Source organism: Drosophila miranda, chromosome 4 (assembly GCF_003369915.1).
Source record: "Drosophila miranda strain MSH22 chromosome 4, D.miranda_PacBio2.1, whole genome shotgun sequence".
Taxonomy (NCBI): domain Eukaryota; kingdom Metazoa; phylum Arthropoda; class Insecta; order Diptera; family Drosophilidae; genus Drosophila; species Drosophila miranda.
This window is the reverse complement of record NC_046677.1, coordinates 21,513,018-21,540,192: the sequence shown is the minus strand read 5'-3', so window position 1 is coordinate 21,540,192 and position 27,175 is coordinate 21,513,018. Positions and strand designations below refer to the sequence as shown.

General features: G+C 47.7%; 3 protein-coding genes and 1 long non-coding RNA gene across 12 annotated transcripts; 2 read left to right on the top strand and 2 right to left on the bottom strand.

Annotated features, from left to right (window-relative positions):
• The first annotated feature begins 87 nt into the window (after positions 1-87).
• On the top strand, positions 88-2,920 carry LOC108163464. 7 transcript variants are annotated; one of them, XR_004473176.1, is made up of 8 exons: positions 90-104; positions 770-901; positions 961-1,094; positions 1,150-1,255; positions 1,316-1,446; positions 1,504-2,151; positions 2,559-2,751; positions 2,805-2,920. It is a non-coding gene; the product is annotated as an uncharacterized LOC108163464 (long non-coding RNA). The 7 variants fall into 7 exon arrangements; XR_004473175.1 differs by lacking the exon at positions 90-104 and adding an exon at positions 689-703; XR_004473180.1 differs by lacking the exon at positions 770-901 and having other exon boundaries at positions 88-104.
• LOC108163462 (conserved oligomeric Golgi complex subunit 8) lies at positions 2,835-5,293 on the bottom strand. Of its 2 annotated transcripts, XM_033394100.1 has the most exons (6): positions 5,158-5,293; positions 4,622-5,094; positions 4,338-4,551; positions 4,098-4,282; positions 3,299-4,040; positions 2,835-2,896 (listed from the first exon to the last, which is right to left on the bottom strand). In XM_033394100.1, the coding sequence occupies exons 1-6, from the start codon at positions 5,228-5,230 to the stop codon at positions 2,859-2,861; spliced, it is 1,725 nt and encodes a 574-aa protein (XP_033249991.1). In that variant the 5' UTR covers positions 5,231-5,293; the 3' UTR covers positions 2,835-2,858. The 2 variants fall into 2 exon arrangements, with proteins under 2 accessions (XP_033249991.1, XP_017154247.2); XM_017298758.2 differs by lacking the exon at positions 2,835-2,896 and having other exon boundaries at positions 3,064-4,040.
• A 2,933-nt stretch (positions 5,294-8,226) lies between these two features.
• Positions 8,227-16,115, top strand: LOC108164298 (protein spaetzle 4). Of its 2 annotated transcripts, none has more exons than XM_033392621.1 (3): positions 8,227-8,502; positions 13,703-15,021; positions 15,091-16,115. In XM_033392621.1, exons 1-3 carry the CDS (start codon positions 8,500-8,502, stop codon positions 15,560-15,562), a joined length of 1,794 nt encoding a protein of 597 aa, XP_033248512.1. In that variant the 5' UTR covers positions 8,227-8,499; the 3' UTR covers positions 15,563-16,115. The 2 variants fall into 2 exon arrangements, with proteins under 2 accessions (XP_033248512.1, XP_017155433.2); XM_017299944.2 differs by lacking the exon at positions 8,227-8,502 and adding an exon at positions 8,834-9,427.
• A 244-nt stretch (positions 16,116-16,359) lies between these two features.
• LOC108163139 (disks large homolog 5) lies at positions 16,360-26,417 on the bottom strand. Its single transcript, XM_017298252.2, has 10 exons — positions 25,729-26,417; positions 23,900-23,993; positions 19,614-23,843; positions 19,167-19,550; positions 18,390-18,644; positions 18,107-18,326; positions 17,799-18,037; positions 17,513-17,742; positions 17,236-17,452; positions 16,360-17,166 (listed from the first exon to the last, which is right to left on the bottom strand). Exons 2-10 carry the CDS (start codon positions 23,952-23,954, stop codon positions 17,063-17,065), a joined length of 5,934 nt encoding a protein of 1,977 aa, XP_017153741.1. The 5' UTR covers positions 23,955-23,993; positions 25,729-26,417; the 3' UTR covers positions 16,360-17,062.
• Positions 26,418-27,175: the final 758 nt, after the last annotated feature.

The following is a 27,175-nucleotide window of genomic DNA, read 5'->3' as shown; positions in this document are numbered from 1 at the left end:
TCGCAACACCTGAAAAATTGCTGACAGAAAAAAAACGAAATAGAGGCAAAAAGTACTTATATGGGTCGGTCTCTCAACGCCAGCAAGCGGAATATTTCAAAAAGGTTTGCAAAATGTTTCACGCTTCGAAGGGTGGACATATCAGTCCTTCACTCCATATATGTACGACTCTAGACTAAACAACACTTGAAAGTAGTGCTCCAAAGAATTCAGTTCTTTATATATTACCCCAATTCACATCCCAATGAGCTTGCAACAATACCAATCCCAATCCTACATAATTTGTACCAGAAAATGGTTTATGTAACCATCGACAGACGGGCCAACGGAGCGATCGGACATGTTTTAGGCCTCTTCTTCAAGATGCTCACTGCTTGAGTAACTTCTAAGGATAAAAATGTCCAGCGACTTTTGAAAGCGACTTTATCGACCTGAATTATCGGTAAAACGGAATTATTACCGAATAATGTCTCTGTTCATAAAAATACGAATCAACGCAAAATTCAAAAGAAAAACTGAAACAAGCAATCCATGCCCCACAAAGCCCCAGATGTCAAATTCGTTGTCGTGTGAGAATACTGGAAAAATATCAGTATAGTTCGGAGCGTCGGAAGTTAAACACATAAAAATAAAATTCTAAATTTCTAAATTTTTGAGAAATATTTATTTCGGTTTTTTTTTTCAATTAGGTTTAAGCATAAAAGTGATTATTTTTTTTTAGTTTTTAAAGTTAAGTATAAAGTGTACAACATAATTATACTTCTCCAAGATACACAAGGCTCAAAAATACTTCTCCAAGATACACAAGGCTCAAAAATACTTCTCCAAGATACACAAGGCTCAAAAATACTTCTCCAAGATACACATCTGTTGATTTTTTCACAAGAACCGAAAGCCGAGAGTAAGCATAAATTTGGGTTTTAGGTTGAATAAATAGATCAAAATTTAACTTTTTTCTAGGTTCATATTCATAATTACCTGGCCAAAAACAAACTACAAAACGTATGGCTTTAATCTTGGTGGCCCAAGAAGATACAATTATACTTCATTTGACCGCTTTTCTACACATACCTACATAAATATGGGCACTCTACGTAAGCATAAATTTCGCTTTTAGGTTGAATAGATACAAATTTAACTTTTTTCTAGTTTCATATTCATAATTACCCGTCCAAAAAAAAAAACTACAAAACATACCGCTGTAAGCTGTGGTGGCCCAAGAAGATACAAAACTACATAAATATGGGCACTCTACGTAAGCATAAGTTTGGGTTTTAGATTGAATAAATATATCAAAACTTAATTTTTTTTCTAGGTGCGCATTCATATTTACCTGGCCAAAAACACACTACGCAAACGTACGACTTTATACAATCTGATGGGTCTGGGGGTAGTAGTAGTAGTCGCGAAACAATACTTTGTTTGGGATTCGGTGGACTAAACAGTGTAAGCATAAATGGTTTTAGGTTTATCAAATTAGTCTAAAATGTATCTTCGTTCTAGCTTTCAGTTATCGGAAATGAAATACTGGGTTAATCGGGTACAAGTGCTGATGAGGAAATCGACGGCAATACTATATTTTGTTACTAATAATTATATTACTCGTGATTATATTTTGATACTAAAATACACAAAGATGTTTAATTATTTGACTGAACCAGAATGGGGTAGGACTCTAAAAGTTTCCAGCAAAATGCTGATTTACTTTCGGGGACATGCATTGAATATCCCCATTCCCCTTTTGGAAAATTTTCCACAACTAAGAATTCTTTTCGATATACTCGCAGATGTATAAAACCCCCCGAGGGCATGCTATTATTCAAGATTTCATCTTTAGTTTTACAAATATTTCCAGTAAACACATGTACGTGTGTATGTATATATGAATATGCGACTGGGGCGGGAAGATGCCATGGATGCACAGTTCATAAAAATACGAATCAACGCAAAATTCAAAAGAAAAACTGAAACAAGCAATCCATGCCCCACAAAACCCCAGATGTCAAATTCGTCGTCGTGTGAGAATACTGGAAAAATATCAGTATAGTTCGGAGCGTCGGAAGTTAAACACATCAAAATAAAATTCTAAATTTCAAAATTTTGTAAAATATTTTTTCGGTTTTTTTTTTTCAATTAGGTTTAAGCATAAAAGTGATTAGTTTTTTTTAGTTTTTAAAGTTAAGCATAAAGTGAAAGTCGTACAAAATAATAATACTTCCCCAAGATACACAAGGCATAAAAATACTTCTCCAAGATCCATCCAAGACACATCTGTTGATTGTTTCACAAGAGCCGCAAGCAGAGAGTAAGCATAAATTTCGCTTTTAGGTTGAATAAATAGATACAAATTTAACTTTTTTCTAGGTCCATATTCATAAATACCTGGCAAAAAAAAAAATACAAAACATACGGCTGTAAACTGTGCTGGCACAAGAAGATACAATTATACTTCATTTGACCGCTTTTCTACACAAACCTACATAAATACGGACACTCTACGTAAGCATAAATTTCGCTTTTAGGTTGAATAAATAGATACAAATTTAACTTTTTTCTAGGTCCATATTCATAAATACCTGGCGAAAAGAAAACTACAAATCGTACGGCTGTAAACTGTGGCGGCGCAATGAGGTACAACACGGCTTCTTCGGATAGTTTTTCTACACAAACCTACATAAATACGGGCATCTGATGAATCTGGGGGCTCCGAGTAGAATCGCAAGTAGAACCAATACTTTGTTTTGACACTAAGTATAAATGGTTTTAGGTTTGCCAAATTAAAATAAAATGTATCTTCTTTCTAGGATTCTGCTATCGGAAATTAGATACTGTGGTTATCGGGTGAATGGATAGGAATATTATATTTTGCTACTAATAATTATATTACTCGTGATTATATTTTGATACTAAAACACACAAAGATGTTTAATTGTTTGACTGAAGCAGAATGGGGTTGGACTCTAACAGCTTCCAGCAAAATGCTGATTTACTTTCGGGGACATGCATTGAATATCCCCATTCCCCTTTTGGAAAATTTTCCACAACTAAGAATTCTTTTCGATATACTCGCAGATGTATAAAACCCCCCGAGGGCATGCTATTATTCAAGATTTCATCTTTAGTTTTACAAATATTTCCAGTAAACACATGTACGTGTGTATGTATATATGAATATGTATACTATTACGACAAACAATATATAAATATGGGAATATGGATTAAACCTAGAACTTGTTGTTGGGAATGACTCATCCCTCGGCAGCAACGGGTACGTTGAGGACGGGCTTTGCCTCCAGAGCTGGTTCCTGGGCAGGCTGTGACTGGACGAGCACCTTGGTGGGCAGGAGATGCTTGAGGGGCTCTAGGATGCGCGCCTGCTGCAGATAGGTGAGCTGCTGCTGCTCCAGCTGCAGGAGGCTGATGCCCAGGTGAACGGTGAGCGACTGGGGCGGGAAGATGCCATGGATGCAGCGCTGGACATAAGGCACCAGGTCGTAGGCCAGGCAGGAGCACAGCTTCACGAAGTTCTCGCGCTCGTTTCCAGTGAAGGCTTGCTGCTCCTGGCGGTAGAAGGCGAGCACTCGCTGGCCCACCAACTGCAGGGACTGCTGCAAGCAACGCGTGACGTCTGTGGCCAGCGCCAGTGGGGCACAGAGCCGCAGCTCGTTCAGCGCATTCAGATAGCCGTTGCAAAGGGCGGCTAGGGGGTAGAAGTCCAGGAGCGTCTCTGGAGGCGCAAATGACTCGTTCTGGGTGGCGGAGAGCGAGGTGGGATCCACCTGCTTGCGCGAGTGGAGCGTAACCTTGTTGATCAGCGTGAACCTCTCCAGCTCCTGCTCAAAGTGCTCGTTGACCTGCTCAATGCTGGCCTCGAACTTGCTCTGCACCACGCCCACAAAGATGGGAGCCATTAGGGCCCGAAAGTCGGCCCCGACGCGGCTGAAAGAGAGCCCGAAGTACATGCACTGGCCCAAAACCGTCTCAATGGATCCAACGCCGCGATGCAGATCCTTTTCGAGGGTCTCCAAGAAAGCATTAATCTGCAAACAGCGAGAGATTATTATTAACAGGAGAATGTCTCCCATGCGATTACCCACTTTGTTGTGCAGCCACGCCTGGAAGAGGCGATCGCCGTTGCAGCTGACGCCCTGCAAAGGCCTTAGACTACTGCCCTGCGCCTTGCCAGCGCTCCCTTCCTCGGGGAATATGGCCCGGTACTGGGTGATGATGTTGAACAGATTGATGCGCGTGATCTCAATGGTCTTGGTCAGATGCTGCTGGGCTGTAGGGACGCTCAATGAGTCAGAGAATCTCTTGGTATGCATTCGATATCTTACCATCCGCTGTGGGAATGGCCCCAAGGCAGGAGGTAAGCCAGGAGTCGCGAGCCTGCAGGAACTTCAACTTCAGCTCGTTGTCCCCGAAAGCCTGCATGCGCCTCAGGTATCCGACGATCTGCAGGCACTTGGGCAGCTGCAAATCCGAACGAAGCTGGGCCACCAGCTGCACCAGCATGGTGTGCCACAAAGCCTCCACGGCGCGCACAATGCTCTGAAAGGGTAAAGTAAATGCTTGTAATAAACCTCTTTGGGCGGGGATTCATCGAGAACACAAAACCTACATTCACCACAGATATGTGGCCCTGATGCTGGCCCAGCTTCTGCACGTAGGCGGCAAGCTCCAGGGCCTCCTCGTAGCGTCCTTCGCGTATGCAGCGCTCCATCAGCTGCGGCAGCTCGAGGATCTCCAGCAGCTGGGAGTTCTTCTGCAGAGTGATGGAGTTGAGGCGGCGCTGCTCGTTCAGCTCCGCGGAGTCCTTTAGGAACTGCTCGCACTTGCCACTGAACTCTGGAAGCTTGTCAATCAGAGTGCCCACCTGCTCCTCCGTCTTCTGGAATTCGTTGAATATCGATCGCGAGTTCTCCGCCGTCGTGATGAAAGTCTTGTAATTGGAGATGGCCAGGTCCTGGGTCTGCTCCAATATGGTCTTGGTCTCGTCGGCCAGGCGTGTTTGCTCTTTTTTTAGCTGATCCACCTTGTAGGTGCCCAGCTTCCCGAGATAATTATCCAATTCTGGATTGCCACGCAGATTGTCTCGAATGGAAGTGGAAACTTTAATTTATTTCCTGTCACAGCTGTACATATATGATAGCATACCTGGCACACCATCGGGGAATATCAATTTGAGCACCCTTTCATTCTCCAGATCCATTGTATCTACAAATTCCATTAGTTTTTTGTGTACGTTTTAAAAAATTTTCAACATCTGTTGTTTAAACAGCTGAGCAAGCAGTGCTGTAAAGCGTTCGTAAATATCGCACTAAGGCGTCCGCGGAAGAGTGCTGTGTAATGCCGCGTTCGCAGTATTTCAAGGGCCGGCTGCTATGTCACTCAGCCAACTGTTGTGACCGTTAAAATTCAAATTGAACCAGCTTTCCGTATGTTTTTTTTGTGTGTTCTCTGTCACCCCAATCATCTGTTTTATGGCAGCACCTCTCTGCTCTACACCCGCAACCTGCACTATGTGCTGTCTGCCCAGCCTGTGTACCGCTGCTGGTGCTGTTGCTTTGGTGAAAGTAGAACGTTTATTTGTCTGTTTGCTAAAATTTCAAACATATTATCTTTGAAGTCTGTCCGCATGTATGTCTCTCTCTCTCTCTCTCTTTCTTTCTTTCTCCCTCTTTCTGACTGTTCATGTTGTTGTAAGCCATGCGTCGCATTTCCCCCTGCCCCAACCATAATGAACACGAGTTGCAGTTCCAATCAGAGTCGCATGGGAAACTGTCTTCTGCCACAGCCAGTGGGGCACTTTCATCGCGCCATGAGACAGCATCCAGCTCCAGCTGCTGCTGCTGTTGCTGCTGCTGCTCGGTGCAGACATTTCGGCGTCTCAAGCAATAATTGCAGACTAAAGATGAAGCTGATGATGCAGCTGATGATGATGATGCTTCCCGCTGGGAGATGAAGCACTGATGGGGATGGGTATGGAACGCGTGGTTGTGGCCGCTAATGGGATTGTTCTGATTGCATATTTAAGCCATTATTTCGAGTGCAAAATAGCGACTATTTCTATAGCGCTGAATGCCCCTAAATACTCATAATTAGCCGTCAATTGAGGATCAAGTTTCGTAAGATCAGATAGGAGCTGATAAACCACTGATATCCATTATCAATCCGAAAGGATAAGAATGCAATATCCTTTCTATTTTAGTCCTCTGAAGGAGGGTTTCCCAAAGAATGTAAAAGATACGAATTATATTGCTTTCCTTGGAGGACACTCAAAAGACAGTACTTTCGAGGGATTTAAAAGTGATTTTTTCGGCATAAGATCTGCCTTGAACTGGATTCATTCGAGCTAATAATCTTTCTTCCTTCTTACAGAGAACTAATCGCTTCTAGTATCCACGGGAGGAGACCCAGCCCCATTTATTCGCTCTTTTCAAGTGTCTTACATTTCTGAACCGCACTGTATGCACGTACAAACGTAGGTAGAACCTACGTCATGGGGCCCCATGATTAAGGCAACCAAGTGCCGTGAACCGCAACCAAAGTTATTATTTTTACACTTTCACTTGTTCTACCCCAAAAACAGCAAAATCTCACAGATCTCGCGATCTACGTACTTCTTGGTGCACCAATAAAATTTTCTGAGTTGCAGGAGCAAACGGGAATGGCGAAACACAGTTTGGGCGTTCAAATTCAAAAAAAAAATCCATCCAAAGTCCACATGCAAGCCGTGTTTTATTTGTAGCAAGTATTTGTTGTAGTACTCGTGAGTGTTGCAAGTATTTCGCAATCGGAAACATTTGGCAGGAAACCAGTTTGGGCCCAGCGTCAGGCATGGGGACCACCCATTCCATCCCATTCGAAACCCCCCCGCGATCCCCGCCCCAAGTCGTGGACGTGTGCCCAGGCCAAAGACCTACTCAATGGGAAACTTCGTGGCGGCATGTGGTAGGCCAATAAAAAAAATAAGGAAAAATAAGTACAGTAAAAAAAGAAGGCAGCAAAAAACAATACTGTTCTTGTCGTGGCTTGTGGGCGTGACAGGGGGGGCTGGGAAAGACATAATAAACACACAACAATAATTAAACTGAGGTTAGTCCGGCCACCAAGTGGCTTTCAACAGTTCTGTCCAGTCAGGCGCCAGCGAGGGCCAGTCGATAAGTTATGGGATCTGAAAGAATTAGCAAAAGGAATCAATTTTGGTCCTTATATATTCCATGGAATAAGGGGCTTTGTTTTGAAGAATTCCGAAAGGACTTTACAATGTCTGTGACAAGACTGGAATGGAATATAATTTGCTTTTTCATATGCCAAGTGTTAAGCCTGCAACACAGCATTTCATTCCTCTAAATTCCTATATAGAAAATTAAATTAAGCAAAAACTAAAACTCTAAAACTATACCATACTCTGTTAAAGTGGCTGTGATTGTGAGGAGATTCTCTCCTCAGCTCTACTCAGAGCTACTCTACTCTAAGAACTCTTTAGAGCAGCCCTCGACCAACTGCAACACTCCCAATCAAGCCTTGAAGATGCGCGCCAAAACAAGCTTTGACCGTCTAATCCCCAGCAGCAACATGCAACGCCAGCAGCAGCAGCAGCAACATCTGCGGCAGCGGCAGCAGCAGCAACGGCAACATCCACAGCAAATGAATCAAAACAAAAACCCAAGCAACAACAATGTTCAGGTCCACTACTGACCTACTAAGCAGTCGAGACGACGCACTCGTCGTCGTAGTGCCAGCCCCGAAGACGTATCATCGTCTCTTGGGTCTCAGTGCCAGTCTCTGCCTCTGCCTCTGCCTCTGTCTCTGTCTCGGACTCGGCTCCAACATCGGCCGCTCTTCGTTGGCGTTGCGTGTGGCGCTGTTTCTTGTTGGTAGTATTTATTTTTGTTGATTCTCTTCGGATACCCTGTGCTCGTGGAGAGTAGAAGGGTAGACACATTATTTTCCCAGACATCCCTACCGCTATCCGATAAACTACACGAATCGTACAGGAAAATCTTCTGACAAAAAAATTACCAACTTTGAAAGGTCACAAATTTTAGCTGGTAATCATGGATGGCACTTTTTAACTTTGAGCAAGAAGAGTTAAGAACAATAGTAAACGAAGGGAAAGATAGAACCCAGGAATGAGGTATGCACGATATGCAGTATCTAAGGGGTCTGACACGAACGATATTTGCCTTGAGATACTTGTAATCCTCAGCCCTAATTTTCACTAGAAAATTACACCAAATAGTCAATGGTGGTCAGTGGCAGTTTCTTTACCCAGAGAGCTGCGATTGACCGCAGCTGGTAGAGCATTGAGTTGGATGAAATCTAATCAGTCTTTGGCTATGGTATTATCTACCGATATTTAAAAAAAATCATTAAGGAATGCCTAGAAATCTGGCTGCCATATATTGTTAAAGATATTGTTCTAGCATTCGATAAATCTATCAAATTGTATAAAATTCTTGACTTATTCTTCCTTGAGTGTGGCCCGGTTTGATGGTACGTACCAGGTATCCCTTAGTCGTAATGAGAACCTTATTCTTCAGCTGTTGGTCGCGCGCCCGGTCGTTTTTCAATGTTTGCATTTACTCCGCCACCCGACGACGCCGACGCCGCTGACGCTTCGAATAATAAATAAGAAAAAGTTTTCCTGCAAACGCAAAAAAACGAAGAAAGAAAGACACAAACAAAAAACAACAGAAAACAAAACCAAACCAGAAGAAAGAAAAAAACCGAACAGAGCCGTAAAAAATAAAAAGCGTTTTCGCTTGCGCAGCCGAGCCCCGACCGATCGCTCTCTGTCGTGAGCAAAGGGGAGAGAGGTCTGGTGTCTGGTCTCTGGCTTTGGTCTCTGGGACGGGGTCTGGAGCTGGAGCTGGTACTGTCTTTGGCGTCTTCGTCGTCGTCGCAGTTGCAAACGTGAGCGCGAAGCGTGTGAACGTGATTTTGATTTTCGGCCTGGGACTTGGCTTCCTTCATTCCTCGGTTTTGCAGCGTTTACACTGGGAAAAGCCAGAGCCAGAGCCAGAGCCCAGCACGAAAGCGGGGCACCAGAGGTCGCGGAAAACTGCATCCAAGCTGAAAACTCTGTGTGTCGGCAAATGATAATATGGATTTTACCACTAATTGTTATCCCGAATGTGAATCTGAATGTGATCCCGAGAGTGCGACACTTTCGTCAGCTGCTGATCGGCGGACGGACGTATAGGGCGTTCCGTTTCGTAGTCGCGTAGTGTCTTTGTCCAAGGTGGAAACATTGCCAAATCCTTGACAGATTTCTATTTGCCAATTAGTTTGCGTTTGCCATTCGTCATTCGCCATTCGCCATTCGGCATTCGGCATTGGGATAGTGTCAATCGAGTGAAAGTGAACAATGAAGCGCACCCAAATGGATAGGCGGTTTCGGATCACACAGCTAATAACGGTAAGTGGGGTTCGCAACTGTAGTTGTAAATATTTCTATGTCTATGCCTGCGAAATGTTTGCCAACCTGAAGGGTTTACATAGCCAGAAGTGTCCAAAAGTTAAGCAATCGAGTATCGAATACGATTATAATTTTCAGAGGAGTTGGACAGAAACCATCTACCTAATCCCTACATCTTATAAACTATCAGAACACTGCATTGGCATCGAAATGCACAGAAATAATCACCACAAACTGACAGCAAAACTATTTCTTACAGAAATACAATGGCTTGGTGAAGAGATTGAGTGAAAACGATCAAAGGCTTCCTTTGAGGATATGTTCTAATATGTTCTGATATGCTCTAATCACACAGCATTTTGTTAATTTTTGAGCATCATTCGAGCGTTTAAATGCTCATTATGCTCATGCGACTCATTATAGAGGTAACATCTAGCCATAAATATTTGTCGGCTAAGACTTATTTTGTTTGAACTGAAAACTCAATTAACCATGAACTCCTCGATCCCACAGCTTATGCTCTAAATATGTTCGTATCAGTGTCAATCAGAATAGCTGATTGATTGGCTGTGGCTTTGGCTTTGGGCCCTGTTCCATCATTGATGAAAATGAAACGCAATTAAGAGATGGTCACACGTCTTCTCCGTTTCCATTTCTCAAAATGTGTTGAAATCGATAAGCTCTGCTCTAAGCGTTTTATGCATATTAACAACTTCTGGTATCGATTTTTTGTGCGTGTGTGTGTGTGTGTTTTCAACGCATGACTACGCAATCACAAAACCATAGCCAACAACAACAAAAACGCCCCAAAGAGAGACGAAAATGAAATGAAATATAAAAAAAGTTTCACTTTCTTCGAGAGCAAATCGGGGGCCCCGGCTGTGGGCCCCGGCTCACCTTGGTTATTGGGGATTGACTTGTCGGATTTTGGCCCGATAGTTGGTAAGACCAAAAAGAGAGAGAGGCGAATGCCAAAAACAACAGCCACTTGCCAATTATGGTAGCGTGGTTGTGTGTGGGGTGGCGGGTGGCGGGGGGGTTGGCCTTTTCCGGTGGTGGGGGCCACAAGTGAAATTTCATTCGAGTAATTAGCGATCCATGAATATGCAATCGATCTAGGGATGGGAATGGGAATGGGAGACGCGCTGCAGCAAAGGCGAGTTTGTCGCTTAAGTCTTTTGTTTGGGGCTTGTGGAAATTTCACCATTCGCCAGCTGGCTGGCAATTAGCAGCAAAGGCAGCGAGGCAGCATCCACAGCAGCAGCAGCAGCCACTGAAACCGCCGCACCACCAAATTTGGTTAAATGTAACATCAACTTTATTTCCAGAGCCAATTGAATTTATAAATAATTCATTCTAGCAGCTGTCGACGAAGTTGCAATGCGAGAGTGAGGCACAGACAGAGAAAGAGAGAGAGAGAGAGAGACAGAGGCTGCGGGAAAGACTTGGGGCAACATTGTATTTGGGAAATGAAGACATACACTGGAACATCTCCTCGTGCCGAGAGCTGCTGCTGCTGCTGCTGCTGCTGCTGCTGCTGCTATTGATGCTGCCTTGTCCTCCCCATCTGGTTGGTTTTCGTAGAAAGTCGCTGACACATTAAAGTGTTGCAATACATTTCTCTGGCGACAGCTCGGCATCAGCGTCTCCGATTGACAAATGTCTTCCTCGATGCGAGTTGACTTAATGCCCATTTGCACTGCTGCACTGATGCTGCACTGATGCTGCACTGATGCTGCACTGGCGAGCTCTCACGGCTGATTGGACATATTGATTTGTTTCACCGACTCGGACTGCTGACAGCCACAGAAGCAGCCACAGCAGCAGCACTTGCTCCAATTTCCTTCTGGCCTCCTCTGGCCAATGCCGCTTCCAAGAAATATGACAATGTTAATGAATAGCCATAGCCATACCCATAGCCATAGATCTATGGACCCGTTTCGACTCCACTCCACTCCACTCCCCTCCACTCCACTCGACTCGACTCGAGTCGCCTCACCCGCGGCTGCATGAGATTCAGTTTAATTGTCTTGCTGCACATGACAATCGACACTACGATAATGCTACCACCGATCGCAGATACCCTGGCCAAACAAAGCGAAAGTAATTCTGCTTTCCATTTCAGGCTTCGGCTTCATCATCTTGCGGTCTGGCAACGGCGGCACTCGCATTTGTCTTTGTCGGTTTGACCTGATTCGGTTTTCAACACAAATTAGTTCGAAAGAGAGACAGAGCCAGAGCTAGAGCCATTTGCTTCGCACCCATCTTGCGGTCTCATCCCCGATAATCCAATCATCACTGGATCAGATCACTTTCTCATTATAATTGCCCAACGTGGAGGAGGTACTGCAAATCACTTGATTGAAGTGGTTCTCTAAAGAAGCTCATTATAAATATTTGCCCCACATTGTGGGAAGGAATGCGAATAATAGTCTGCCATTCATATTGCTTTTCACAGACAGGCTGTGGCATGCCATTATTCATATTAGAATTACAATAGATGATCGGTTTATTGAATCACATTCTGGGAAGAATAATCCCAATCGAAGGGCTGTCCCTTACTGATCACTTTGTACTCTGGTGTCGATCCCAAAAGGCTAGTTTGGTGATCTGCCACTACTGTGTATTCACTATGAGTAGATTTGTTGTTATGTCCCATAAAAACAACAACGAATTGGCCCCAAATAAAACTGAAACTGTTTCCCCATTAATGGTTCCCTTCAACAAAGAAACGAATGTTCAGAAAACTGTTACGAAATAGATTCAACCCAACCCAGCCCAATCGTGTTGACCCAATGTCAAGTGTTTATATATGCTAATCAGGAGGCTGGAATTTTCCCCAAGCCCCCGGAGGACTGATGACAGATGACATAACCCAATCGCGTGGTGTTTAAGCGTGTAAAGTTCGCACTTTGGGATCGATCCACATCCGCCAAGAAAGCCACAAGGGACCCGAACACTTTCTTTTCGGCAGGGCGAGTGAATCATTGGCTATCGATACTCACATACAATATGCGGCATATAATATATACCAGTACGAATGCGAGTCCGGGCATAGGCGATAACTGAATGCATATCAATTTTTGGGCCACGAACCGGTTCCCCCAGAGAGAGAGAGAGAGAGAGAGAGACAGGCCTGGTCCCTACATATTTATCCTATATAAAGCGGCTTTGGCTTTGGCTTTGGCTCTGGCCAACGAGGACTGAACCGTTGCCAACAATTGTGCAACAGAAAAGGAAAGTTGAAAGGGCCTCCACAGCCAGCAGGGGGAAATGCCTGGGCTTTTCCATCGTCGCGACGTTGCGGCGTTGCGGTTGGACTTGTACGGGCAACGCGACGGCCTGTGCCGCAATTTACTTTTACTTGGGTAACCCATTTCGCTTTTGATTGCTCTTTGCATTTCACTTTGCCGGCTGCCAGCAGTGGCCGGCCAGCTGTCGGTCGTCTTCCGCCGGTTGCCCGGTGGCCACTCACTCACTCGCTTTGTTGGTGCAACCAGTCGCACCCTCTCTCCCTCTCCCCCTCTCTAACTATCTATCTCTCCAGATGCAGTCTGTCGGTTGCCCGTTGCAGTGGCATGCAAATGCACATCGATCATCTTTATGACTTGTGATTGTCCAGAGTTGGCTTTGCGTGAAAGTAAAATTTGATTTTCTACCGGCTCTGGGAGTGACTCTCTGCCTCGTGACGGCGTCACGGCAGACAGAGACAATTTGTTTGCCCCGAGTGAGAGCCAGGTGCACTGAGCCCCCATTCGACTCCAGTCCCTGGCATTCTCCCACTTCCCAGGCCAATAAAAAGAGAGTTTTAGCGTCACGCCATTTGCTTATCAGCGACATCCACTCGATTCTCATTTCAATTAAGATTTCCTCTTCAGCCAAGCAGATGCATCGTTTGGGCCATCCAAAAGCAAACAAATTTGAAGTCATCATGGAAAAGGCTTCAGAAAAGTTTTCAGAATGTAAAAACCTGAGCACAGCTGTGGGATATCATTGTAGGGGTATCTTCTTAGAAATGTTCATATATTCACAACATTTATTGAACAGAGCATTCAAAACCAATGGAATGTATCAAATATGGATTCAATTCTAGGATTGAATGAATTAATTCACTTATTTCTAGGCGTTGTTCGCAGAAATAACTATAAAAAGCCGTTAGATATTGAAGATATCAATGTAAAGGCGATCTGAAATCCAAAAAACTTTGCTATACATTTTTAGTGTAACATTAAAGAGTTTGTATTCATTTTCTTTTAAAATATTCCACACTCACAGGACGATGCCATCCTCTGTCTATTGCTGATCGTAATGGTAGCCCTTCCCATTGTCGCCACAGGATTCGGCTTCGACTCGGCCAACTCTTGCACTCCCAATGGCAAGATGTCGCGTCGCGGCCGGGCCCAAATGCTGGCGTCCATTCCCTGCGATCTGGGGAAGCAGGCCTTCTGCCACCTGCCCGGAACCGCATATCCCTGGCATGCAGTCCGTCGGTTCGTGCATGAGAACCAGGGACTGATGAAGCGCATGTACGGGGATGTGCGACACATCTCCATACTGCGCGATGAGATCCAGAACAACGAGGTGGATGAGGATGATATAGAGGACGCGGCGGAGCGATATAGTAAGGACGGAGGACGTCGCAGTGCCAAGTATCTGATGCATGGTCGCGATCGGGATAGGGATCGTGATCGTGATCGGGATGACTTTGTGAGCTACAAAGGGAATGATGTGCTCATGGAGCCGCACTTCCGACCCGTTTCCACAACTACGACCACGACTACAAGGGGAACGACAACAACGGAGGCTCCACCCACCACCAGTACCACCGACAGAGCATCCACCTCGACCACAACCACATCTGCCCCCACATCCTCTTCGATTTCATCCAGTACGAGCACAACAGCTGCTCCACCTCTTGAGAATCCCGCAGTAGTTCCAAACCCGGACTCGAATAGTGTCTACGAGGTTGCGACCTCAACGACCACCAGCACCACGCCGTCGCCAGGCAGTGCAGGCACTGGAGACAACATCCAAATCATCGAATCGCCTCAGTTGGGATTGCGGAATCTCAGCAGCGAGGTGAAGGCGGATCCACCGACACCCACGACTCTCAGGCCAACCGCAGGGCCCAACAAGAGCTCATCGGCCACGGCCAGTCGCAGAAGAAAGCCAGCAGAGCCCTCCACCATATCGGCCACTCTGAGGGCAGTTCCCACGACGACAACCACAGCGGCTCCAACCACCACTGCCACTGTGCTGATCAGACGCAATGCGACCAAATCCTCGCCTGCGATCTCTCCTTCGGTGACCACGCCCGTTAGCTTTGCCGCCCTCTTTTCGGGCTCGTCGACAGGCTTCAGTCCGGAAAAGCAGCGTAGGCCACTGACCACAAGCACCACATCAGCGCCAACGCCAGCTGCAGGTCAAGGTCCAGGTCCAGGTCAAGGTCCAGGTCAAGGTCCAGGTCAAGGTCCAGGTCTTTTTCCAGCTCAGGCAGGAGCCGCAACAAAAGCGGGACTGGTGCGTGAAAGTCAACTCTTCCAGGATGCCATGAAGCAGGAGCCGGTGGCGGTGAGCAGCAACATGCGCGGAGTGTAGGTCCAATCTTAAGTCTGATCTGGAATGAAGCTAATCCCTATCTCTAATTTAATTCCATTCATTAGCAATGCCTGTCCGGTGAAGGATGAGGTGGTGGCCCCCTTCTGGGCGAACAACACACGCGGCGAGGTCCTGGCCCTGCTCAATCTGTATCCGTTCGAGCAGTACGTCCATTGGGAGAAGTGCACCCAGGAGTTCAAGCAGATGTTCTGCCGGGATGGATGCCGTTGCGAGCAGCAGTACCGCCTCCACCGTCTGCTCGCCTACGACCCGCACAACGAGTGCCGCGGCATCTTCTCCGACTGGTTCCGATTCCCCTCCAGCTGCATCTGCAAGTGCTACAACATACCAATGGAGTTCCGCGCCACCTCCCGCAGTCCGCGCTCCGACAGTAGCTTCGATGCACCGCAGGAGCGGATGGACCTGAGGTCGGACCCCATAGAAGCCGCAGAGGCGGAGGTGCAGCGAGCCATCTACGACCATGCCACCGAGGAGTGGTATAGACCACGCGATGATTTCGACTTCTTCGAGGGGTAGTTCTTGGAGATGGAATCTGCAAACAGTAGATCCATTAAATGTACAGTAGATGAATAGGTTTTTAGATATATATAGAGCATCCCCGCAAGATCTTTCAGTCTCACTTTCTATCTAGTCTAAGAGCTACATTAACCCCCCATTTTATTAGCATAATAATAGCATTAAGACTATCGTTTAAGCGTGGCATTATGTCTTTGTAAATATAGGCCGACATAATGCCCGATATAGCCAACAATTTGAAGAGCGAATGTACCTTGAAATACTTTTTGAACATATCGCGGCCCTCGAGCCGTGTCCGATGGTATTTAATTTACTTATTTATACTCGTAAAATATATATCTCTTTAGGTTAAGTTACCAATAATTCTAACCATATACTGATTGGGAATATATCAAAGCCGTGGCCATAACATTTTCTAGAACATAGAGCAAGAAGCGGAGGCATTTTGGAAAAATATTTATTGCAAAAATGTATGCGATCGATCATATATAGATTGTATATGTAGAATGCTTACGTATGTATGTATATATAAAATAGACTTTAATGTATTTAATACGTTGATATATATATATATATAAATATATATATACATAATCTATAATGTTTAAGGCATACAACATATGGGTATGATAAATTAGATTTATATAAATTGTATTTATGTGTAGAAAGGGTTGGTTTCTTTTCAATCATTTGAATTCATTACAGCTTAACCGATTACCACCTACGGCTAGTGATAGCGTTTTTATTTTGTTTGTCATTTTGTAAACACCCAATCAATCAATCAATCAATCAATCAATAACATTGTTCATCGAATAAAACTTTTAATGTTGCACAACTAGCAGCCGACTGTTCTGATTGTCAGGATCGACAGAGGCACACACGACAGATAAGTAGTAAAGCTCGAAATATATCGCATTCGATTAGAGGGGGAGTAGGGGGGACTATTTAATATACACAGTTAAACAGTTGAACAGTTGAACGGGTTAAAGCCAAAACTCTCTATTGCCACTTGATTGGTCCATAGGTGTATAGGATAAAGGTTTATGTACTTACAAATACATAATAATAATTTGATTGCATAAAAACAGACAAGTAGAGCAATTACATATGTAGTTTGGACGCCTTGCAGACATCCTTCCAGTTATATAAATAGCATGATATATAAATTGTGGACAACCCCCTTCCGATTCAGAGAGAGAGAGGGAGAGAACTTTACAGACAGACCAAACATAAAGAACATACTTGGCTACAGCTAACGAACTAGAAATAGATATAGTACATAAATTAATTGACGGAGACAAGAAACAAGTAGAAATACCGCGCCCTAAAATGCAGCAACATCCTTGCTGCAGTTGAAAATCGACGGACGACCATAGAATACTCTGCGTTGAACGAAACGAATACAAACTTGATAATATTGATACGCATTGCAAAATACTAGGCTCGGGCACTTAGCGTAAACTAAATCTAGGAAACTATGTGTGAAATCCGTGCTGGCATCAGCCACTCGAGACGGGCACCCAGAGCAGCTTGTCTTGCTCCTTGTCGACGGCATCCTTGATCTGAGTGCACATGTGCTTGATGCTCACGCCGGGTATGACGGCTGCAAGAAACAACAACAAACAAGAGTCACACAAAGTTGGGGAGGCAAGAACACACTCTGGAATCCCACCTGATATGTACTGCTTGTAGTCAGTCTCTAGCTTCATGGCCCGCTCGTACATCTCCTTGGCCGCCTTGGCCGAGATTTTGTCAGTGCCAAAATCACGGATATCGCGGATTTGCTTGGCGGACTTGAAACGCAGCAGAAGGACAATCGGATAGATCTGCAGCCGCTGGAGCCGCTCAACGGCCGAGATCGACACATCCAGGATGCAGTGACGTCGATCCTAAGGGAAGAACTCTACCATTACAAAAGCTAACCGAAAAATTATGGGTGGTCCACTTGCATTCTTGCAGGCATTGCTGATGGCCTCCACGGTGGTGCACTCGAACTTGTTGCCACGCCGGCGATAGTCCACGAAGATGTTCTCCTTGAGACCCTCCTCCATGGCCTCTTGCGAGCAGTCCATGGCCGTCACCTCGCACAGTTTGAACAAGTTGGAAAAGTCAATGGTGAGGCGATCCATCAGGCACTCGGACAACGGTCCAATGATCAGTACAGGACGACGTGTGGGCGCTACGTGACATGAAGACAATGTTAGATCCCCTTTTAGAGGTGGGAAGACAACTTACAGTCCAAGAGCTCCACACGCTGATAGCTCAGGGCCCCGCCATCGTCGTTGAGTAGGCCTAGGTCCGGAAAGAAGCTAAGCTGCGTATTGCTGAAGCTGGCAATCTCCGTGGAGTCGCGGGACGAGCTGCGCTGGTTCTTCTTGCGACGAAAAAACGAACGCCGAGCTGAGGTGCTGCCGCGTCGCGCGGTACCCGTATCACAGTCGACCACCTCGCCCGAGCGCAGCTCCTCTTCCACTCTGCAAGACAATACCGATGGCATACATATAGTTATGGAAGATATTAATCGGCGATAATCGGCTACGCACTTCATTTGACTGGGTATGATGCCGCACTCCTTGCGATGCCCCATGGCGTCCAGCTTCCAGGCTCTCCACAGACCAAAGGTGCCATTGAAAACCGTATTGTCCACATACAGCACCTCATCCTTCACAAAGCGCAAATCGTCCTCGTTCAGCTCTCCGATCCGATCAAACCCAACGCGTATGTAGAACGAATCACCCGGCTCGTCTTTTATTTGCTTAAGTGCTGCGCGGATAAGAAAATGGGAGTTAATAAGGGGGTCACACAGTTGAGTGGAGGAGTGCTTACTGTGCAGCTTGTTCTGCACCAGCATGGTGACGGTGTCCGTGAGCTTGGAGATCTCGTTGGCCGCCTGCTCGGCGGTGACTCCGCTCAGGTCTACGCCATTGTACTCGAGAATCTGATCGCCCTTGCGTATGCCGGCATGGTCCGAGGGCGAGCCGGGCGCCACGTCGTGCACATATATGCCCACCTTGTTGCCGCCAAACAGCTTGATGCCCAGGTTCTTCGATTTGTCCATGTGCAGCGTCACGTACCGCAGAGCTGCAAGAAGAAGGATCCAAATTAGTATCACATACAATACGGATTGGGTGTTTGTAAGTTGTAGATCTTGAAGATCTCACAGTAGACTCTGGATTCCCTGAACCTCCCACGCACAACATGTCGGATCGTAAGCTTATAATACTCAGTGAACTTGTTGGCTGTGCAGGAACTGAATCCTTCAAATAGCTGTGTATTTCCCAGTCGTACTCTTATGTGTCGCTGTCCGTTATTCTTGTCCCTTGCCTGTTCTATTGCTGTGCACGTGAGACTCACTCAAAGAGGATCGTAAAACCATGAAGCTCAATGACAGAAGACTTTCCAATGAATATAAGTTGCGTTTGAGAGTCGAGTGAGAGAACCTCCACATCGCCAAAAATCCAAGGAACTCCAGGCTCCAGACATTTTCAAGGCTGATGAAATTAGTGAAGCTTCGAGAAATAATAACGAAAACCCGACACATTTTGCAGCCGAAAACGCTTCCTGATGGGTTAGTCAAACAGGAATAGGAGTGACTCTACGTACTCTCTGCTGGAACGGAGACGGGAGGCGGCGGCAATGCCGGCTTGGGGTCCTCATCGTAGACGGTCGAGGTGGCCGAGGCTGTGGTCGTCGTTGTGGTGGCCGCCGACGAGGGCATGTCCTGGCTGCTGCTGATGTCCGACTGGTTCTCCAGGCTATCGGTGAAGCTTTGATCCTTGATGGACTGGTGGGAGAGCGGTGCTCGCGAGCCACCGGACGACACCGCTGCCGACGGCAGGAGGGTGAGCGGCTGCAGGGGCAGCGGAGCCAGGACACTGCGGGCCGGTGGACGCGGCGAGTTTCGCGGCGTGGGCGAGCCCGAGTGATTGAGGGGAGATTCTGGTTCCAGATTGTGCGTGCCCATCTCGTACTCCATCGAAGGGAACTCTGCAAAGGGAGAGATTGGGATTAGGTTGGGTGTGATTGAGACTGCCGCCTCGATCTGCTTACTCTCCGGATTGTACTGGACAAGCATGGTGAAGGAGTCGCCGCACTGCCGCAGCACATTGGCCGCAATCTCCTGCGTGGCCGCCCGCATATTGATGCCGCACACTTCCAAGAGTTGATCGCCCACCTGGAGACCGGCACGCATCGCGGTACTCTTGTCAGCCACGGTCGACACGAAGATGCCGCCCCCGTTGTTGTTGCACTGAATTGTGATACCGAGCGACTTGTCGCGCTTGTCGATGGTGACTCTTCTAAGGTCTCCAGGGCAGAGAAAATCCGCAGGCACATTGGAGCTCCGTTTGCTGCCGCTCCCAGCCCCATGGCTGAGCACCTCCACGTGCACCTGAGGCATGGGCGAGCCACGGCCACTTCCGCCGCCGCCTGCTCCCCCGTTCGCCGCTCCCCCTCCGGGCACACTCACCCCGAAGCTGGCATGGATGGCCGTGCTCATCAGAGAGACGGGCGCCCGGTCCGAGGAGGAGGCCGACGAGGCCGGAGCCATGCTTGTGACATAATGATGGTCGATGGAGCCCGAGCTGTTCTTCACCATGCTGCTGCTCTTGCTGGCGACGCTCGGGTTGGACGGTATGCGCAGTCTCTGGTTGTCCTTCTTCCGAGGGAAGGTCCCGCCTTCGTAGATGACACCACCCCCTCCGCCTACGCCCATATACGGATACGGGCCATGACTGGGATGGCTCGGGTGGCCGTAGTCCAGGTACGGCGGCAGCGCATGGGGCAGTGGATGGGGATTCATGTGCTGTTGTTGTTGCTGCTGCTGATGATGATGCTGATGCTGCTGCGGATGCGGGTAGTCCAGGTCTGTGGGTATGCCAATGGCACTGCTGCTGTCATGCTGGGCCACCGTGGTCAGGGGCTGTGGCGGCGGCGATGGCAGCGTCAGTGGACTGGAGCGACGCGTGTTGCGCAGAACCTGGACGCTGGGCGCGAACGTGGGAAAGAGCTGCGTGTGTCGGTTGCCCGAGATGTGGCTGGCCTGCTGCGAGTAGATGCCCGTGCCGATCCCGAGGATGCCAGAGCCAATGCTCTCGCTGTCGCTGGGATACTTGGGCACATGCTTGACCGCCTGCGGCATGGGCACATGCCGTTTGGGATAAACGCTGTACTCGCTAATGGGCGGACTCTTGGCGGACAGTATCGACTCGATGGAGTTCTGTGACTTGAGTGAAATCACGTCCGCCGGCTGGCTTCCGGCTGGATGCAAGGGCATGCCACCCCGCGACGGATTCAGGGGCATGAAGACGGCATTGGAGTTGGAGCTGGAGCTGGCACTGGTCTTGGGCAGAGGCGGCGGATGGAACACATCGAAGATCTGCTGCTTTCGCACGGGAAACTCCCCTGCCGCCGGCCCAGGTCCAGTCCCAGTCCCGGATCCCATACCCATCCCCATGCCCATTCCCATGCCCATGCCTCCTCCGCCGGCACTGGGGTTCATAACCTGCTGCTGCGCCTGCTGGCCGCTCGTCTTGGGCTGGTAGAAGTCCCCGCTGGGCGTGATGTTTAGCGAGAAGCGATGGTTGCTGTGCGGCCGGGCTCCGTAGCGGTCCTGCGAGGGCATCTTCACCCGGGCATTGGCTCCCATAAGGGGAGCGGCACGCTGCAGCGGCTTCTGGGGCTCCTCCGCGGCAGAAATGGTGCCGCCGTAGAGCGAGTGGCGGGGATGAGAGGGATACCCAGGATGCCCCGGCATGCCGCCCACTCCCCCAACGGAGGGAGGAAACAGAGCCGAGGGCCCAGAGCTCACGGGATTGGAGTTGCGGTTCGGATGCGATTTGATGGCGCTGCCATTGGCATTCCGGATGTGCGCCAGCGGCTTGGACAGCTGTGGCGGGAGTGGGGGCGGCAGATCCTGCAGCTGCTGCTGCAGCGGCTTGTCGAGCGCCGCATGACCCACCACAGCATCCGCATGGACATCCACATCATCGTCCTTGTCCACGTTAATGGGACCGGCGGTGAAGAGGGACATGAGGGCGCGCTTCTTCTCGCCGCCCCGTTGACCGATGGTGCCGGTGGGATTGTCGTGCGAGATGCTGGCCCGCGGCCAGGTGCCCATGCTCTTGGCGGCCGCCTCCTTCTCCTTCTTGGTGCGCTTCTTGCGATTGAAGAGATTCTCCTTGCTCTTCTCCGAGCTGTTCTCGCTGAGCACCGAGTCCAGTGCGGCGATGGCATCATCGTGCTCCTGCTCGAAGTTATCGTCCGGTGTGCCCGGCTTGCTGAACTTAAGCTTTCGCAGGAAAAAGTCTGCGAATTTCGAAGGATGTTTGGTGGCACTACCGCCGCTGGCACTGGTCACACCACCACCCCCACTTCCACCGCCACCGCCACCGCCACCACTCAGCTGCTGCATGGAGTCTATGGAGTCGGTCTGAGCCGAGGATGTGGTCATGCGGCAGTGGCCCTCGCCGCCCTGCTGCACCTGCATCTGATCCTGCACGTACTTGAGGGCAAATATGTTGAGGCTGTCGCTGCGCGAGTCGTTGAGCAGCTGCATCACCTCCTCGATGGACTGCACCGAGTCCATGGACTTGTTGTTGATGCTCAGCACGCGGTCGCCCACATCCAGCTCTGGCTCGTAGAAGGCCAGCGAGTTCTGCTCGATCTTAGCTATGAACACGCCCATGTCCAGCTGCAGGCCGTGCAGGGTGTCCCGGTCGCGGGTCTTTAGCTGCACGGAGTACGGGTGCCGCTTGCTGTGGCGCGTGCGGGAGACGAGTAGCAGGCTGCGCGGGGCACAAGCGCGGATCTCGTCGAGCACCATGCGGCGGGAGAGGGACTGACAGTCCATGTTGTTCACCTTGCAGATAACGTCGTTAATCTTGAGCTTGCCGAAGGCGGGCGAGCTCTTGGTGACGCCGCATACGAGCTTCCGCTTGTTGCTGTCGTCCAGGATGATGCCCAGATCGACGGCATGGTCATAGTTGGAGAGCTCGATCTCGAGCAGGTCCTCGCCCTCGTAGCTGCTCAGGCGGAAGCTGCGGCGCGAGGAATTGTCGAGGTTCTGGTTCTCCAGCTGCTCCTTCAGCAGGTCGATTTTCTTCTGGGCCTCGTCCTTCTGCTTCTTGATCTTCTCGCTGTCGCGGATGGCCATCAGCGAGTCGGAGATGGCCTTGTCGCGCTCGTGGCGCATCTTATCACAGAGCGTCTTCACGGAGTCGCGCTCCTGGACGATCTTCTCGCGCTGCGAGATCGCCCAGTCGCGCACCCGCTTCGCCTCATCGGCGTCCTGGCCGGCCCGATCCACTTCGGAGAGGGCTTTCTCCAGGCTCTTGCGCAGCTTCTCCAGCTCCTTGCTGTCCTCCTTGCTGCTGGAGGAGAACTCCTTCGACCAGGAGCTCTCACGCGACTTGAGCAGATCGCGCTTCTTTAGCTCGGCGTTGGCCAGCTGCAGCGCCTTGATCTCGGTACGGCACAGCTGCTCGTCCTTCTTGAGACGCTCGATCTCCTTGTTGGCCAGCACCAGGTCGTCGGACATCTTCTGGGTCTCCTGCAGCACGTTATCCTTCTCGGAGAGCAGCTGGTTCAGCTCCTCGGTGAGCGAGACCACGTTCTTCGTCTCCTTGGACAGCAGCACTTTCAGCGTCTGGTTCTCATCGCCACGCTCCCGGTAGTAGTTGCGCTCCTTCTCCAGCTCAATGTACGACTTCTTGTACTTCTCCCGCTCCACCACCAGCATGCTGCGCTCCTTCTTCAGCTCCGCCAGCTTGTCGCTGCAGCTGCCATCGCAGGAGGACGCTTTCCCGAAGTAATACGGATTGCCGCCCGCACCCTGAGACGCTCCCTGTGCGCTGCCATTCTGGTTTTGGTTCTGGTTCTGGCTCTGGCTCTGCTGGCTCTGGTTCTCCAGCAGGATCAGCTTGCGCTTGAGCCGCGCACTCTCCTCCACCATGTCCGTGAACTTCTTGCTATCCGCCACGTAGTGCTCCTGGTAGAGATTGAGGTCGGTGGCCAGCTCCTCGCAGCGCCGCTTCGTGTGCGAGTGCTGCTGCCGTAGCGTACTCAGCTCCCGTACCGCCACCTCGTACTGCGACTGCAGCAGCTCGTACTTCTTTCCGTTCCCGTGCCCGCTGCCGGACACCCCCACAATGGCTGTGCTGTTGATGTTGACGTCCTTGGTGGGGCCGTTGTTGTTGGCCATATTGGCGGCCGTGGTGCTGCCGCTGGAGTTGGACGGCGGACGGAGTGTGTTGTCATAGCCCACATACTCTGAGCTTTCTTCTGCGGGAAAAACCAAGAATACAGCTATAGAAATCATTACCAAGGGACCCACTCACCCTCTTGACTGCTCGTGCTGGTCAGCGAAAGATCTCCCGATGCCATCTTTGCCATCACAACATCTTTTGGACAATGCTCAGCATATAGACGAAGCTGCGGGGGGAAATCAAGGAGAAATCAATAAAAAAAAGTTCTTGCAGGAGATAAAATTTATGTATATATTATAGTAGCGATCGGACAAGCCTGACTAGCCTGAAAAAAAACATGCCGTGAATACCAACGGGGCCCGGGAACGTGAATGAAAAAAATGCATGTCGTGTGCATGACGAGCAGGTCATTCTCAGCCGGTACGCCCGTAAAACAACAACAACAAATAATTTCAACCCGAAAAAAAAAAACATAAAAAGCAAGATTTCATGTTTTTCTTAGAAAACAATACACCGGAAACTCGCATTCTCAAATTAGTATTTCGGTTTACTGCCTAATCGACGTTTATCGCTGACTGTACGAGTGGATCCCAGAATAGAAGACCTAAGAACATCATAGGTCAGTAGCTGAATCGTTTGCTATTTATAAATGTTTAATCTTTATCATTTGCTAAGAAATATTCGAATTAGGGCCTTGAAAATTGTGCAAATGTTAAAGCCCAAATCTAATCAAAGAAAGATCATTCTATACTCCAGTACAGGGTTCAATAAAAGGTCTTCAACCTATAGTACATGTTCCCAAGTCTACGAAAAATATTTCGTCATCTATTCGTTTCTAACAGATTTGTTTTATCAAATTAAAAGATAAAAAAGAAGAGTTCAAATACTACCAAAAAATTAGTAAAGTAAACATTAAATGGTTCCCATGCAATCTCTACAGTCAAAATATTAACTCCTATTGTTTAAAAGAAGCCGAAAGCAATCGCTTAGCTGCATTAATTATGGCATGGCATGGCAGACATGGCTACTGGTTACTGCTCGCTCATGCCTCTCCATGGGAGAGAGAAAAACCCAAGTTATGGAAAACCAAAACTTTCACAATTTTTGTTAAAACTGCGATTTTCACAATTGAACAAATAAAATTTAAATACAGCCGCAAGAAAAAAGAAAGAAGGAAAGATACATTTAAAGATCGGTTATTTCTATAGGAGATACTACATATATGATAGTATATGATAGTATTTGGATTTTTTCGATTTTAAATGGATGGTTCAGGGTCGAGGCTTAAGATACCCTTAGATATTGATGGTTAATGCGACAGAAGCTTTAACGCTGGATGTAACATCCAATTGGAAGGAATATCATTCCCCAATTTGAATGGATCTGTGGTATAAATTGTGGGCACCGCAGAATCCACATACTACATGCAAGGGCACACACATCCACGGAAAACCGTGGTACGGTCAGACGAGGCCCAGCCAGAAACTTCATTTCGGAGCTTTCAAGAGGTAGGAAGGGGGGGTATGTAAGGGGTTAATGAGTTCCGTTTCCACGATCGAGAGCGCGCTGCTGCTTGTTGCGAAAACGATAGATACTTATGAGAGGGTACGGGGTACGGCGTACGGGTATGTGTGGTAATTAAGCGAAATGTAAAAGAGCATCGGGCAGCAGGCAGGAGGCAGAAACTAAACCAAAGAATTAATTGAAGCAGCCAAGCAGAAAGCGTAAATTAATAGCAATACGAGTATATATGTATGTATGTACATCACATAGATACATATGTATGTACATCTATATATATACTACAGATGTATCTTTTAGATGTACAGATGTACATACATACATACATACGGGTAAAACAAGTTGCCCGAATGAGAGAGAAAGAGAAGCAAAAGCATCAGCGGAAAGAAAGAAAACGGAATTATATAAACTGCAAAACATAAGTATTTACTGTTGCTTACCTTCTAATCAACACTGTTGATGTTGTTGGTGTTGGTATTGGTAGCACTGTTGTTTGTGCTTGTGTTGATGTTGGCAGTGTAAACACAGTAATTGTGCAACGGAGGAGAGGAGGAGCAGGCCCAGACAGAACAACTCTGCTCTACGGCATGAATGATGGGGCCTGCACGTGCCGTATATCACTATTTTCTCGCACTAAACATCGGCCCAGAGACACAAAGTATTATAGTTTTTCCACCATCCAAATGGACATAAAATTCTTCTGCCACTGGCCTACACGCACGCAAACGCAACAGCTGAACGGGGTGGGGGGGAAACTCGCAGAGTGTGTGAGAGAGAAAGGCGAAAGAGAGAGCTCCACCCCAACAGGCGCAACAGGCGAATGATTGAGACTGCGACTGCGGCCCCGATTGAGACTGATGTTTTATGGATTTCACAAGCAGCGAATTTACTCCACTAGTTTCCCGGAAGCAAAGACGTGCGGGGAAGAAAGGTCAAACTCCAAATTGTAAGGACGGAATGAACACACACACTCGAAACGGTAACAAGGCTTGGCCGAAACACCACACAATCACTACGCGAACGATGACGAATCTGCTCCCGAAAACGTTAAATAAAAGCGAACAAAAACTAACAAAAAAAAAATAACTACACAATGCAAACGTCATGCAGTGTGACCGTATAAAAATAATCACACCCATGCAATGAAATACTGAAATCGGAAATCGATAAGAGGCTATCGATCAGCTGATTTATAGTTCGATAAGCAAATTCAAAAATGCAAGAAAATAGCATTATTTGGAACGCATTAAAAAAGAAAAGAAACGGGTTCGAGATATTTTTGTATTATTAAATTTGAATTTTTATTGAATTTGAATCGGCTACTTGACCGCTTCAAAACCGTCTTCCACATAGTTGGGAAGCAGGGCGGAGTTACGCGTCTATTGAATCCCGAATGTAAGCCAATAAATAGGGTAATCTTTGATGCTATAACTATTATATTAGACTGTTACTAACTGTTACATTAGAAACAATTATTTCCGAGCCAAATTTGAGGTTTATAAAAAAATTATTTATAAAGAAGGCACATCATTTTAAGTTAATGTGTCAATATTTTTCCATTTTTTTCCTTTTGCAATTAACAATTGCAATTGTATTAAAAGCCGTTGTGAAAAAGGTAGCCCCAATTTATGTGATTTCAAAAGTAAATCGGAAAACTTTGTAATAGTGATAATCGGAGCCTGGCAGAATAATTAATAAATATTAGTTTTTGATCCACCGTGCAGTCCTCTTGGCCGTCAAAGCGCCAGGAGGCTGATATAGAGTCCTTGTTCATGTCACTATTCCTCGCCACTGGGGCCGCTGATAACACACCATCCCCGCTGTCTATGGCGGGTATGCTATAGGCCATGTCAATGTCGAAGTGTCCAGAGTTGGACAAGAGGCTCA